General features: G+C 42.8%; 1 protein-coding gene and 1 long non-coding RNA gene across 8 annotated transcripts in view; one reads left to right on the top strand and one right to left on the bottom strand.

Annotated features, from left to right (window-relative positions):
• The window catches only part of LOC102995477 (uncharacterized), a 10739-nt gene extending 4724 nt beyond the window's left edge, over positions 1 to 6015 (bottom strand). For all 3 annotated transcript variants that reach the window (XR_003682521.2, XR_448116.3, XR_003682522.2), the window contains exons 1-2: positions 5895 to 6015; positions 1041 to 1147 (exon numbers count right to left, since the gene is read on the bottom strand). This is a non-coding gene — a long non-coding RNA (uncharacterized lncRNA). The remainder of the gene's footprint in view (positions 1 to 1040; positions 1148 to 5894) is intronic.
• Positions 6016 to 11975: 5960 nt separating this feature from the next.
• RB1 (RB transcriptional corepressor 1) overlaps positions 11976 to 16061 on the top strand; it is a 133852-nt gene continuing 129766 nt past the window's right edge. For 2 of the 5 annotated variants that reach the window (XR_008618959.1, XM_028497303.2), the window contains exons 1-2: positions 11976 to 12219; positions 14995 to 15121. Coding sequence is in view for 1 of the 5 variants with exons in the window: in XM_028497303.2 (XP_028353104.1) it covers positions 12080 to 12219; positions 14995 to 15121 (267 nt within the window). In the remaining 4 variants the exon portion in view is untranslated. Of the gene's footprint in view, positions 12220 to 14063; positions 14166 to 14994; positions 15122 to 16061 lie in introns of those variants that run through there. The other 3 variants (XR_008618958.1, XR_008618957.1, XR_008618960.1) reach the window with 2 other exon arrangements.

The following is a 16061-nucleotide window of genomic DNA, read 5'->3' as shown; positions in this document are numbered from 1 at the left end:
GACACATGCACCCCAATGTTCATTGCAACACTATTTACAATAGCCAGGTCATGGAAGCAACCTAAATGTCCATCAACAGACGAATGGATAAAGAAGATGTGGTACATATATACAATGGAATATTGCTCAGCCATAAAAAGGAACAAAACTGGGTCATTTGTAGAGACATGGATGGACTTAGAGACTGTCATACAGAGTGAAATAAGTCAGAAAGAGAAAAACAAGTATTGTATATCAACACATATATGTGGAATCTAGAAAAATGGTACAGATGAACTGGTTTACAAGGCAGAAATAGAGACACAGATGTAGAGAACAAACGTATGGATAGCAAGGGGGAAAAGGGGGTGGGTAGGATGAATTGGGAGATTGGGATTGACATATATACAGTAATATGTATAAAATGGATAACTAATAAGAACCTGCTGTACAAAAAAATAAATAAAATTAATTTAAAAATAAAATAAAATAAAATACATAACTAATGAGAACCTGCTGTATAGCACAGGGAACTCCTGTACAGTAGAAACTAACACAACATTGTAAAACAAGTATACCCCAATAAAAAAATAATAATAATAAAGTGAATGAAGAGAAATAACCTCTGTCTTCACATTGTTGTTCACTCTTTGAGAACTTTTCCTACATGTATATGCACTTCATTGCTCCTTCTATGAACTTGACGTCAGTAGGTATTATATACAACTAATTGCTCAGTCTTGTTTTGTTTTTTTTTTGTTTGTTTTTTTTGTGGTACGCGGGTCTCTCACTGCTGCGGCCTCTCCCGTTGCAGAACACAGGCTCCGGACGCACAGGCCCAGCGGCCATGGCCCACGGGCCCAGCCGCTCTGCGGCACGGGGGATCCTCCCGGATCGGGGCACGAACCCGCGCCCCCCGCATCGGCAGGCGGACTCCCAACCACTGCGCCACCAGGGAAGCCCAATTGCTCAGTCTTATGAGAGCATCTTTCTAAAGACAATATAAATGACTCTAATCTCAGAACAAACTTCTGGGAAGAAGAAGAAGATAAAGAATTTACCTGCTATATCCCCTTGTCAAACTTTTTCTTCTCAGACATTAAATCTCCCACATTTCTGGGTTGTGCAAGTGTAGGTACTGCCTGGTCCTGCAGCATCTCATGCCTCACTGCCAAAAGAAAAACTCCAGGATAGGAGATGGGAGATATATCGTTTGGGTATAAGGTGAGCCACCGTTAGGTTGTGCTCATGTGAAGTCTGTTGCCATAGCAATATACTCCACAGGAGTTGGTTGTCAGTGTTGCCTGGGACAAAACAAGTGGCTAATGGCCCTGCAGCCAGTGAGGCCAAGAGCATCTGATTTTAGTATAAGTGTTGCTGAAGCAAGCACAAGAGCATCTGAGTACATCAGCAGTGTTTGATAAAATACATCTCTTGCACCACTCACTTTCATTAATGCCTTCCCATTATATTCACCCCCATACTATAAGAAGGGCATCAGGGCTTCCCTGGTGGCGCAGTGGTTGAGAGTCTGCCTCCCAGTGCAGGGGACACGGGTTCGAGCCCTGGTCTGGGAGGATCTCACATGCCGCGGAGCAACCGGGCCCGTGAGCCACAACTACTGAGCCTGCGCGTCTGGAGCCTGTGCTCCGCAACAAGAGAGGCCGTAATAGTGAGAGGTGAGAGGCCTGCGCGATGCGATGAGGAGTGGCCCCCGCTTGCCGCAACTGGAGAAAGTCCTTGCGCAGAAATGGGGACCCAACACAGCCAAAAATAAATAAATAAAATACTGAATACATAACTAAAAAAAGAAGGGCACCAGTTTTTGTGAGAAGCTCATGCCCTCACTTCTTTCCTAAGGGGGAAGGAACAAGTCCATTTTGTCACAGAGTCCTATTCAAGATGGTGTCCAGCCACAATCTCTGAAAAGACTTAAGGCAAGAAGGTTGAGTCAAGCTAAACCCCCTGCTGATAAAGATAACACCAAGGATGATAATCTTCATCTGTCTCTCCTCTACCCTTTTGTACCCTCATGTCAGTCAATCACTGGCTAAGGTTTGTTGTGGGTTGGAGTATAGGTTTCATAGATGAGGCAACTCTTGTTTGGTTGAGGACAATTCTCAGCCAACACTCACATTAGCTGGGGGATGAGTGTGCCAGTAGATTTAAGCAAAGCACCAACAGCATCCATCCACTACAAGGGGCTAATTCTATCTCCACTCTTTATTTCTTGCACCTTTATATTTTAGTTGTTGGGGGCCACAGCACCATATATTAGCTGTTGGTTTGTTGCTTACATTGTATTTTGTAGGGCAGTGCCCAACCATGCACTAAGTCTGGAGTGTTTTGTTATGCAACAAGATCTAACTAATACAGATGAGTCACACAGCAAGACCATAGGGTCCCGTGGTCCTGTGTTCATTGTTTCTCTTCTTTTGTCATAAAATGGATCCTTTGATCTGAGCCATTGTTGTGAGAGAAATCATGTCACTATATCAGGCTTCCATAAATTCTTGAGTTGTGGTGCTGGCAGAGGCACTGAGGGCAAGGAAGGCAAATTCATAACCAGATTAGGTACTAGTTCTGATAAGGATGAATCACTGCCTCCTCTAAGGTAGAAGGGGTCCAATGTAATCAATCTGCCATCAAGTGGCTCACTGGTCTTGTCAAAGAGTAATGCCATATCAAAGGCTCAGTTTTGGTCTCTGCAAATAGCAAGTTGGGAATTCTAGCTAGATCAGAATTGGTGAGGAGTCCATATTTTTGGACCCATGCAAGACTTTCATCCTTGCCACCATGACCTCTCTATCATGGGATCTTTTTGCTAGTTGATGCCACAAGACAAGTCATCTTGTTCACCTGGTGCCTGAGAACCTCTTCTGTGATAGATGCTCTCTGGTGAAAATTAACATGAGACAAAGATATAAACACTTTATCCTCACTCCTTTGGATCCTTCCATATTCTGCTTTCCAGACCAAACTGTCCCTAATATTCCAATCATTTTTTTCCAGGTTCTGACCAACTAGCCAAGCCATTCATCTCTGCCCAGGAGTTCATGTATATCCACATTTTAGGCCACTTCTTCCTCTTAAGAAGTAATCAAGTGTACTGCTCACAAGTCTGCCCAAGGGAGGATTTCTCATCATCACTGTACTTTGGGGCATTAAGCAGTGCATGTAAACTAGGTCCAAGATCTTTCCTCCTCCATCAGTTGGTCTTAGAGAGCCCCCTTAGGCCAAAGGACTGAACTGAGGGAGAGGTTTGTGATATAAGAGTTAGGATTATTTGTTCACATAACTTACTCATGCCTTGTTGGTCTCTGCTTGGGCCTGATCCTGAATGTAGCATATCCATTGTACCACAGGTTGATGCTGTGCCTGCCAGACCTTATAATTCAGTGGATCATAATAAGCTCATGATGAGCTATTCCTACTGCTTAGGCACTTGGTCTCCCATTCAGTCTGCACTCAGTCTGCATTTGGGCCCAGGAGCAAAAACAGAGTTGATTTTTCAAATAGAGAGTAATTCTCTGTTGTAGAAGACATTGCCTTGCTCCAGAAACTTAGGGCTATACCTGATACTAGGGCTTGCCAGAGACTCTATACATCACTTATTCACCACAAATACCTCTCATCCCGTTGGATCTGCTAGATTATACAGCTCAAGTAGCAGGGCATCTTGCACTGCAGCCTGGACCTGCTCTAGAGATGTCTCTGGGCACCCACTAGCAATTATAAGTCATCTGATAAATGGGTTGTAGTTATATTCCCAGAGACAGTATATGCTGCCCTCAAACTCCAAAGAGGTCCGCAAAGTGATGAGTCTTTCTCTTAACGGTAAGAGGTGAGAGGTGCAACAACTTGTTCTTTACATTAAAGGTGATATTCCTAGCATTCCCAGAACATTGGAATCCTAAGAACTTCATTGATGTGGCAAGCTCTTGGATTACCTTAGAGTCTATCTTGTGTTCTGCAACATGCATGTGTTTTACTAGGCCATTTAGACTGTGCTATTCAAAGGGCAGTCTACAGACTGGTGCTGGATGGTAAACTCTTGGTTACTGGCTCATGGTGAGATAAATTGAGAAATTTGAAAATCTAGGTTAAGAGCCTTTTATAGCAATTTGACATGGCTGTGACCTCCAAGAACATGATCAGAAGACTCATCTTATTGAACAGGGTACAGATCATCTTCATTACTGTCAAACTCATGTGGTGATTAGCATGTGCAGTAAGTTATGTACCGGGCAAGTTCAGTAACTTCCAAGAGTACTACTTTAAGCATATTGAAAACAAACAAACAAACAAACAAACGGTCCTTCACCACAGATAGCTTAAGAGGCATTGATCTAGATTACTTGCCCTTTCATGCTCACCAGGACAGAGGACAGAGTTAAAATAGCTCTGAGGCTAGAAAGTAAATGTGTACTCCTATCCTTTCTATACAAAGGCAAAGTGGTTTTGATCCTTCCTACTGATGGAACTCAGGAAAATCACATTTACCAATTAATACCTCTATACCAAATGCCAAAGTCCATGTTGATCTGCTCTAGTGAAGATACCACATGAAGCATGGCAACTTCTAATGGGGCTATCAACTGGTCAAGTTTATGGTAGTCCACTGTCATTTGCCATGATCCCATTTTTGCAGGGGTTAGAAGAATTGGTTGAATGAGGATATAATGGAAATCATAATCTCTCCATCCTTTAAATCTTTGATAGTGATGTAAGTCTTCACAATTCTTTCTAAGATGCTGTCCTCCTTCTAAATTACTCTCCTGGCTTGTGGGTATAAGTGCCAGTTTCAGGGACCTCTACGTGGCCCATCCTAAATAATGGCTAGTACTCCACAAGTCAGGGAACCGATGTGAGGATTTTGCCACTTGTTAAGAGTTATCTGTCCTAATTATACATTCAGTGACTTAACCACAGAATGTGTTCATAGACCTACTGGACCTACTATAAGTTGGAGTTGAGCCAAAATTCCATTGGTCCCGATTCTAACTGGAGAATCAGGATGGTTATCGTGTTAGCTCAGATGCTGTATCTAACAGTTCTTGAAGACTCTGGGCATTTCTTTTTTTCCAGTGCATAGTTACACTGGCAAATGGCTGCAAGTCCTTTTGGAGAGCCACTTGCTTCAGGAGTCACTGCATGATTTACAGGCAAGAGAAGAGATGATGTTTCTACCAGCCAGAGGGTTCAGGGCACTGGTGGGTTCGAGCTGGCTCATATCAACTCTCAGGAGCCAATTGTATACATCTCTTCTCAACTCTGTTTAGTGACATTATGTTGGTAGCGTTTAGTGACATTATGTTGGTAGCTTGAAATTCATTAAGTTGAGAGTGTTTATTCACCAGAAATTGGCAAATGCTACAAATATGGCCCTTCCCTGCATCCCCCTCCTGAGAGCCAGTTGCTAAATTTTTTCCAGTGTCCCACGGGGGAGAATTAGGGGATTCAGTATTCTCAGAGTCACCCACTCAAATGTCCCATTCCTAGGTCTTAGCTCTCTTTTTCCTTTCAGGGACTAAATGTGGACATAGGAGACCCTTCAAGTCTATGCATTTAGTTGCTTTTTCAGCTCTGCTGCCCTTATAATCAGGTCCCAGGCCTGATTCTTAGAATAGTTTGCTTTAGGCTATAGGAGATCAGTCTTTTAAAAAACTGCCAATAGAGGCCCTCTCACTTTCTCAGGGTGCTTTAAGGTGACAGTTGGCTGCCCTGAGGTATCATTTTCTTTTGCAAGGTTTACAATTCCATCAACAGAATCCATTCTATCCTATTATCCCCATACTGTTCAAGCACCACAGCTATCACACGTTCCAGCACCCCACTGTCTGTGTGCGCTGCACCCCAATGGGCCACAGCTGGGAAGCTTAGTAATTATGATATCACTGTATGGTCCCACTTACCATGCCCTGGGTCTTTATCACCACAAAATCAGTGAGGGACTCAACTCCAATATCCCATCCCGACTGTCTGCGGGACACTCCTGATGGCGCATCTTTTAGCTTGGGTTCTCTAGAAAATAGAGCCTGAAGGCAATTTGAGAGAAACAGGAGTGAAGACAAAAGGGAGTGAGCAGGGAAGGAGGGGAAACTAATATAATAGTATAGTTCTAAACTAGCTACCCTTGGGCATCAAGCCCAACTGACTGCTCAGTGTGGTGGGTACATGCCAGGCATGGGGGCACCCTAGTTAGCAGAACAGACATAGATCTACCCTCATGGACAGACCTGGCTTTATAGGCATGCGAGCCATGCAGTTCTATAACACGCCATGTTAGACGGGACTCATGCTTGGTTTAGTGTTCTGCTGTCCCCATCTTGAAAGTCTCAATAATTTTTGAACAAGAGGCTCTGCATTTTCATTTCCACTGGGCCCCGCAAATTATGTTGTCTGATCCTGCTAATATAAACTACAGTTTAGTAGGGAAATCAATCATATTCTCTCTCCTCATGAGTGTGAACTGATGGCATGGAGAGTAGGTCATTGTGGCAGAAGAACAGTACAAAGAGATGAAGAATAACAACATTCACATTGCCTGCTGTTGGATGGATGACAAGATACATGAATGCAGCAGCAGGGACTCTTTTTCTTTTTTTTTTGTCTTTTTCACTTTTTTCCCCTAAACTAATCATAAACCCTGAATAATTCAGGTAAACTGAGTAGGTCTGTTTCCTGAAACCAGAAAGAAGCTAAGAACACACATATGGGAGGTGATTTAAATCATGGGAATGAAATAGAGCGAGAAGAGAGCTGAAGATCTCCTAGGCCAGTGCTATCTCACACTATCTGTGAAGGAATGAACTTTCCTTTCTTTTAATTTCCAATTTTTCATGAAAAATAAACTTTCGGAAAGTAAAATTTTGAAAAGTACTAGAAAAATGAAATGAAAACAAAAAAGGCACACCAAACACAAGCTCATGCTTTAAGTATTTTAAACAGACACAAAATTACATTTCAAAAAACAGAATTAAAACAAAAAATAACATAGGATAAAAGAAAAAATTACAGAAACTGCATTTTGTTCACTGAGTGTGTACATATAGGTGATTAATATACAGAATTGCTAACACACCCTTAATTTTCTATCATTCCATGGTCATAACAACTAAACAAAAGGTTGGTAGTGAACTGGCAATTTCTCATATTAAATACTATAACAGCATTTAATATTTTAAGTTTGTCAATATTTAAAGTTTTTAACGTGACAAATGAATGTGCTTCTTGCTTGTTAAATCCTCTAATCTAGGTTGGATTGCTGACAATGCCACTAGCAGGAGATAATGTATATCTAAACTGTTTCTATGTTTTATTTGAGAACACTAATAGCAGAGAAATCAGTCTCTCAAAGGTATGTTTAAGGGAATGGAAGAAGAGATTTTATTTCATTTATTTATTTATTTTGGCCATGCGGCTTGCGGCATCTTAGTTCCCCAACCAGGGATGGACCCGGGCCCCAGCAGTGAAAGCGCCGAGTCCTAACCACTGGACAGCCAGAGAATTCCCTGCAAGAAGAGATTTTAAAACAATTTCAGCAAGCTCAGATATTCACTTTTAATTTTTATCTCAAATGAAGCAAATGATGCTTTATTTTCAAAATTCATCTTCAATTCTTCATCAGTAGCCCATTCCAAAGGTTTATCCTATTAAGTTATATTTACATTTAAATTATCTTTCAATGAAAGAAATGGATTCTGGATCCATGAATTCCCTATGTGTGTTTATTTTCATGGAAAATAAAAATTCAAAATGTTTTATCACATTCATAGTTAGTTTCTTTATATTTTATACGTAAATGCCATTGAAATTTGATGGCTTTATTGCTTCATTAGTCAGTTCATGATTTTAGTACTTTACTATGAGTTATGGCTGTGAGCTCAGTAGATGGCGGATTATTTCTGAGTAAAATTCGTACAAACCCTCAGATCTTTAACTCTTGGAATCACTTCTCTGGTTACTATTTGGTTTACTACTATTATTACTAACCCACTACTGATGTGTCTTTTCTTGATGAAACAGGACAGTGAGGCTTATTTCACCACCTACAATTTAGGGTTAAAAACAAATGACACAAATTTTACTTCCCAAGTTTAGCTATGAATTTCAAAAAACGGGCTTGATTGAAAATTAAAATGACTGTAAAAGTAACAAGTTATAAAAGTAAGGGCTTCCCTGGTGGCGCAGTGGTTGAGAATCTGCCTGCCAATGCAGGGGACACGGGTTCGAGCCCTGGTCTGGGAAGATCCCACATGCCGCGGAGCAACTAGGCCCGTGAGCCACAACTACTGAGCCTGCGCGTCTGGAGCCTGCACTCCGCAACAAAAGAGGCCGCGATAGTGAGAGGCCCGCGCACCGCGATGAAGAGTGGCCCCCGCTCGCCGCAACTAGAGAAAGCCCTCGCACAGAAACGAAGACCCAACACAGCCAAAAATAAATAAATAAATAAATAAATTAAAAGCTGTTTCTTTTTTAAATAAATAAATAAATAAATAAAAGTAAATAAATATTTACGTTTTCAAGATTTGTATTCACTTTTGGGTTACAGTCGACAAACTAACCTTAAAAATTTCACTCCTTCACTAATGTGGTCCTACGGCACATGACAAGGACACAATCACGCCACTGACCTGCAACTCACCACGCAGTTTGGAGAACATCTGAACCACTCTATACTCTGTTTAATGAGGGGCGTCCAATGATCACATGCTTGGATATTGCTGAAATGTGAAACTCCTATAAATGGTGCTAAGCATTTACTCTTAACCTCTGTACTCATCTCCTTGTGGACTAAACACGAGCAGTTTACAGACTAGCACTGGTCCAAGGACCACACTTTGAATAGCACTGCTGGGAGAACTAGTGGAGGAGCTTATGAAGTAACAGAAGAGAGGAGGTGAACAAGGAGATCACGGATTTGTGGAAGACTAGGGAAGTTTTAAGAAAGAGGAAGTGGTTAACTGTGTTAACTGCAAGAAAGGTCAAGTAGGTCGAGGACCAAAGAGAAGTCATGAGTTGACAATTAGGACACTGGTGGCCTTTGAAAGAGTGGTTTCAGTGGAGTGCTGGTGGTGGCAAAGAGGCAGCACTAGTAAGCTGAGGAGCTGGGAGATGAGAGCACAAACGGGGACTACCCTTTCGAGAAGCCAGATGGGAAAGAAACGGAAGCAGTGTGGTAGCTTACAAAACAAGTCGAAGAAAGACTTCTTAGACTAGGGGAGACTAAAAAAAAAATTCTGATATCATTGAAGGGGCCTCAAACTGAAGAGAGTTCTATCTCCAGGTAGAAAATCTAAGAAAGACTTTTTTTTTCTGTCTTACAGTAATCTTACAAGTACTATGCAGGTAGAGGAAGATCAGGGGAAACTTCTTTGAAGAATCTGCAGAATTTCTAACACTTCTTTGGTGGTGCAACAGAAAGCTGCGGGGGAATATAAGGATGTTGATTGACTCAGTCCCTTCTGCGTTTGGTATGAGGACTGTATAGTAGGGAACCTAGTTAAAGGAATCCATGGTAAAGATACACATCCTTTTGTAAATTGAGAAATCTCTCTTGAGCTATCATAATAATAGTAAACCCAGGTGTTGATAAGTTGGGTTTAATAAAGCAAGTCATATCTATGTATGAAGAGAGTTTACTTCAGTTCCTGGAACTTTCCTCTGCTTTCCTTCCCTCCCCAGTTTTAGCAAACAAGCATTTACTACTGTGTGCCCAACACCATGCTAGGTACTAAGGGCAACCTCAGTGATTGGCGTCTATCCTGAAGGGGTTCACTGGAGCAATATTATCAGTTATGATGCTTTCTGGTGGAAACTGAAAACCCCAGCTCTGTTAAGGTCAGCTCCAGGGTTGGTCAAATCAGAGGCTCAGTTATGTCACCAAGGACCCAGATTTTCTGATTTTCCTACTGGGCCATCCTTAGTATTTCTGCCTCATCCTCAGGTCAGCTTAAGTCTCAGTGGCTGCAGCAACTGCAAGTGTCACATCCTCCAAAGAGTTAAGGGGTAAAAGAACTATGTCATCCTTGTATCTCTTTTCAGCAGGCTCCCAGCAGACTCTCTTTGATCTTGCAAAGACCAAAACTGGATCCTGTGCTCCTCACTACCCTAATCCTGGGCAAGGTTAGTGGAATTACCACTGTGATGGTATGTGCTCTCTGTAGCCGGGCGTGGGCATGGACCCTACCACCAGATAAACTTTTAGTCCTCGAGAGAGGGTTTCTGAACTTAGGCAGAATCAGCTGTTGAGCAGGCCAATGACTGCCACCCCTTTTTCACATTCTGGCATATACCATGGCATACACAGAAAGTGATAATCCATTGTACGACACACAGGGATAAACCCAAGAGCTATGACTTGCCTGAGGATGCTGCCTCAGCCTTGCTCAGCTGTTCCAAGGATGGCGGGGGGCGGGGGTGTTCACACCAGAGCACAGCTGTATTTTATTCACAGCACCTCAGTTGGGAGGCTCTGAACCGGCAACCCACAGCATCTGCCAATGAGAGAAAAACGTACTCAAACTAGGCAATCTATTATTATAAGTAAGTACCAAGAGACAAGAGACAGTTTCTAAGCCAATGCTTGATGGTGGTAGTTCCAGCAAACTCTTCTCTGATGTCTTTGTGCCTTTGCACATGCTGTTTCCCTCTCTTGGTGTTTTCTTTAACATGATGTAATGGATAAGTGGAGTCAAATATATCTGGGTTCAAATCCTCTATTACCTGTAAACCCATCTAACACTGTTCAAAATAAAGTAACACCTGTCAAGGGCCACTATCAAGTCTCTTTCAGACACCCAAGGACTGGAAAATTACTGAAGACGAGTCTATTCTCAGAAAAAACACATCCTATAGAAGCACAGCCAGCCTGGTGACAACTGTGGACCAGAATAGATATCAACTCATCCCCTCTTTCTTGCATCTTGCTCTTTAAGGTTCAGTAAAAGACTCAAACGCCCACCCTTCAGGGCCAACGCCCCTCTATGCGTTTGGCCCCTTTCCTCCCTAGGAAAGAGAATAAAAACTAACTTTTCTTCCCCTGTTAATATTTCGGTCAATTCTTTCACAACCCGCGTCGGCTCACCTAACATCACCCATCAACTCTGTAATATTGGGCAAATTAACTCCTCCGAGCCTGTTTTCCCAGCTGGAAAGTGTAATAGGACTACGACTCATTTTAAAGGGTTGTTTCTGAGTATTAAGTAGGACAATTATGTAAAGTGGCCAGAACAATCCCTTGTACACAAAGTCCTCCTTAAATGTTAGGTCCGTCGGGCAAACTTCTATTCAAATGCCACTGCTCCTCTGAAGCTGTCCCTTAGACATTTCGAGGGTGCTTCCTAATTTTACACCCCTGTTAAATCATTTAGCACCCTATCATCAGTTTTTTACCCACCCCCTTCCCCAAAAGAACTCTAAAAGGCCAGTCACTGTTCCATACTTGGTCTCTCCTAAGGGTTGGCAAAATTCAGCTCCTAAGAGGTGTTCCAGAAGTTTTTGTTTTTGTTTCGGACGACTTCGCTTAACGGATTGGGCGGTAGGACTGCGGGCTAGAGGGAGGGCGCCGCCCACGGAGCAGAGGGGCGTGCCCGCCCCGGGTGCGCTCGCCAGATACTCCCGGCGGGGCCTCCGCCGTAGCTCCGGATCCACCCGCAGATAGTGATGGGGCCTGCGCTCGCCCACCAGGCTGGGTAGCGCCCCGTTACCGGAACCCACGCCTGGAGGGGCGAGTTTCGGGAAGAGACACGTTCAGGCGGCTGCGGCTGCCTCTGGGCGGGAGCCTGGGCCCAGGCCGGGGCTCCCCTCCCGACCGCGCCCCCGCCCCGCGCATCGCCCGGCACCCCGGTGCCCTCCCGAAGCCGGCGGGCCCGGGAGCCTCGCGGACGTGACGCCGCTGGCGGAAGTGACGTTTTCCCGCGGTTGGACGCGGCGCTCGGTTGCCGGGCGGGGGAGGGCTCGTCCGGTTTTTCTCAGGGGACGTTCAAATTATTTTTGTAACGGGAGTCGGCAGAGGACGGGGCGTGCCCGACGTGCACGCGTCCTCCGTCCCCGGCCCTCCTCCAGCGTCTGCCGGCGCCTGCCCTGCGAGGGCGTCATGCCGCCCAAAACCCCCCGTAGAGCAGCAGCCGCCGCCGCCGCCGCCGCCGCCGCGGAGCCCCCGCCGCCGCCCCCGCCGCCCCCTCCTGAGGAGGACCCCGAGCAGGACAGCGGCCCCGAGGACCTGCCTCTGGCCAGGTGAGCGAGCCGAGCCGCCGCCGTGGGCGGCGTGCAGGAAGGGCGCCCCGAGGGTGCGTCGGCGGGCGCCGCGGCGTCTAGGCGGGGGCGCGTCTCCGCCGGGGGCCGGGTCCCGGCGGGAGTAGGGACCCTCCCGGTGCCCCACCGCCGCGGAGCGCCCGGAGGAGGCCGACAGGAGTCTGGGTTCGGGAGCGAGGGGAGGGCGGCCGGGAGGGGTCTCGGCTCCAGCTTGACAGGTGTCGGGCGGGTGGGGCTCGGGTCGCTGAGCGAAGTGACAGGTGCCGCCTTTCCTCCGCAAGACTGTAGTCTCACAGGCGGCGGGTGATTTCGAGACCCCATCAAATGCAAAACGAAAAAAAAAAAAAACCTAACTGGTGCCTGGTGGAGAGGTTTTTCTCCTGTTGAGGTTTGTAGTCCTCCGGTGGTCATTTGACTTTCTGTTTTGGTCTCCTGCGATGCAGCAGTTGGAAAGTATTTTCCTCTGGGCGTGCAGCTGCATCTGAAGCCCAGTCCTGGGAGAGGCCAACCAGAAAAGCCTTGGACGCTGCTGCAGAGATGCCATCGGACGTGAAGCGCAGCGTCCTGGGTGTCAGTTGCCCCCAGGAAACTCGGCTGAGGTGCTTTATGGCGTTCCCTTAGAAGAGTGCTTTCAGTACGTGAGGACTCACAGCCATCGGTAGTGACTGGTGGAACATAACTCTTTAGAGGAACTGGTGCATGGGCAAAAATATTGTGAGACATTTAGCCCAAGAGCTTGAAAGTTTCTAAACTTTTTCTTTTTTCTCGTTGCATAAAACTCTTCTTTCATGTTAGTCTGCTTCAGCGTGCCTCATTATTTCTTCCATTTTGCGTTTTGGCTTTGAGCCAGCGAGGATCCTGGTGTCCTCCTTTTTTGTTTTGTTTGTTTGAGTACAAAATTAGTGTTTTTGTGCTCACATGGAATTTTTTTTTCTCCTAAGTGGATTCTAAATTTAAGCAAGTCCATGATAATGCAGTAGAATATGACAAGGAGATATATATTGCAGCAGCTTATTTTTCTTGATTGTGATGCTTTATGGTTAGAACCTAAGATTGAACGAATATAGTTGTCATTATTATTGTCAGCACTAGCCCTACTTTGAGACTACACATCAGTTTCAAGGGAATGGGACTCCTTTCTGTCCCTCAGTACTCCCTCCTGCAGTTCTAGTCCATCAGCAAGTCCTATTTCTCTTATCTTCCCAGACACTAACAGAATTCGGGACAAATTGTTAAAGATTGGAATGGGCTTTGGAAATGGCTTGTGAAAAGCTACTCGAAATTTATATATTTAGACTGTCTTGTGTATTAATTAAAAATCATTCTCGCTAGTTTAAAAAAAAAAAAAGCCCAGGGATGTTCTGGGAGAAGACATTCGTTTCTCATGAAACTGATATATCCACCAGTACTTTCCAGTTTCCCTTTGTAAAGTGCAGTGAAGTCTACTGTAAAGAACCCCATGTTATCCACAGAGCTTGGAAGCATTCTTGATTATTGTAGGGTAACCAGAAATATTGAAGTTCTGGCCATCACCTGGGAAAAGAGACTTTGTTTCTTTTATTTTGCAAAACTGTATTTTATATACCTTTAAATGATGGAACTATCAAAAATTCTCCTGTAAGTCAAAACCATGCAGTCTGTTCTTGATTATCCTTACCCATAATATGTTTCCTTAGCATGGGCTATCAGACTCCACAGGTTAACTACTTAACAAGGATAGAACCACTGCCTGGCAATCTGAAGCCAAGAAGCTTACTTGGGATGGATTCAGGGCCCAGTCCAACTGCATTTCCAGTGACAGAGCCCATGTCTACTTTGAGAGTTGAGATCTTCCTTCTATTGTATTATCTCTGGCTTAAGTGATACAGTTGTAAGGGAAACCATCACTAGGAACAACACACCATCTTCATTCTTGAGATAACCAAAAGGTAATTATGTTTCGAAGTAGGGTTGGCAGTCTGGAACAGTGGTCAGGGGCATGGATTATAGAGTTAGGTTATTGGGTTTATATCAGGGTTTCCCATTTACTGGCTGTGATCTCAGGTGAGTACTTTAACTTCTCTGATTTGGTACTTATCTGTAAAACAAGGATAATAAGAGTACTTACCTAATAGGGCTGATGTGGGGTTCAGTCTACCTTCATCCAGGGTACTTTGTATGGGGCCATAGCAAATACTAAAAAACTGTAAGCTATGCCTCATACTACTATTATTATTATTAGATGTCAAATAGACATTAAGTGAATGAAAAAGAATTAGGCAAGAAGAATTTTTTGACTGCCTGTCTTGGTTAAGAAAGATCAAGAAGAAAAGGCTGAATTTGATCATCACGTAAGAAATACTAGTAGGTAGATTAAATGAAACATTGATTGTATTTTAGCAAAGTTACTGATATTGAATTGATTTTGTAATATTATCTAAGGCTTTCCTCTTGGCTAGTATCATCCCAGCTTTCCCAAACAGTTTTAGCTATTGTACTTACTTTCCTTCGCAAGGCTATTTTGCTGCTCCAAAGTATGTGATTCACCAGACCAGCAAACATTTTTCGCTGTGTGGTATTCTTGTTTTGGAAAGACCGAAGAAGATAAACATATGTTTAAATTCTAAGTGTAATTTTTTTCAAAGATAAATAAGATCCTAAAGTATTTAGTGATGCTGTCTTTCAGGATAGTGCTATTATATGCAAAATATTGAAACAAATATTTAATTAATTTGATTGTAAGTATGTGCCTATTATATGTATATTTTCATTTGGTAGGCTTGAGTTTGAAGAAACTGAAGAACCTGATTTTACTGCATTATGTCAGAAATTAAAGATACCAGATCATGTCAGAGAAAGAGCTTGGTTAACTTGGGAGAAAGTTTCATCTGTGGATGGAGTCTTGGTAAGGATTGTCTTAAAATTTTTTGAAAACATTTTTCTAATTTTAAAAATAATTTTTAATCACTGTAGAAAATTTAGAAAATGGAAAATATAAAGCAAAGCTAGTAACAATTCTGTTACCCAGAGGCAATTTACTTTGGATAACATTAAAAATTTTAAAAAACCCAAAACTCTCCATGTAGGCCCCCCACCAAAGTATTTTAAAGCAAATTTAAGGTATCATATTTTATTCATAAATACTTCACTCTGCTATAAAGACTTTTTAAAAAATAAAAAATGCCTCATAAAATGATTTTATACCTCATAAAATAATTTTAAATAATTTTTTATATCTTATAAAATAATTTTTAATATCTCATAATACATAGTGTTCAAATTTCCTGATTGCCTTAGAATTAGGTATGTTAGAATTCAGGGTCTTTGATAATACTTTGAAATATTTCTTCCATTTTTTTCTTTGCATCTGTATGTGTATACCATCAGCAAATAATTATTGATGCTTTATATGTGCTGGGGAATATTACAGACACTTTGCAGAGAACCCATTTGACAGTCCATTAAGATGTGAAATATAAAATATTTTACATGTAAAATGTAAAACCTTCATTTTATAGATGAAGACACTGAAGTAGAGTGAGGTTAAGTAACTTAACCAAGGACCCTGACTAATAAGATCTAAAAGCATACCGTACATAACTACATGTATGATCCCATACATGTAGTTATATGTAGTTACATATAGGTTTGTATATTGTTTAAAAAATTTTTTCTTAACATATGAGCATTTTCGTATGTTATTAAATATTGTTTGATATTTGATAACGTAGTTTCCAGTGGTAGTGTAATATTTTATTCATTATATGTATTTTAATTTGTTAACTCTTACTGTTATATGACATTTTTTTCCCCAACTTTGGAGCTGTAAAATAATGTGATTAAAC

The sequence above is a fragment of the Physeter macrocephalus genome, chromosome 13, assembly GCF_002837175.3.
Source record: "Physeter macrocephalus isolate SW-GA chromosome 13, ASM283717v5, whole genome shotgun sequence".
NCBI classification, from domain to species: domain Eukaryota; kingdom Metazoa; phylum Chordata; class Mammalia; order Artiodactyla; family Physeteridae; genus Physeter; species Physeter macrocephalus.
The sequence above is the reverse complement of the archived record's forward strand: the minus strand, read 5'-3'. Positions and strand labels throughout refer to the sequence as shown.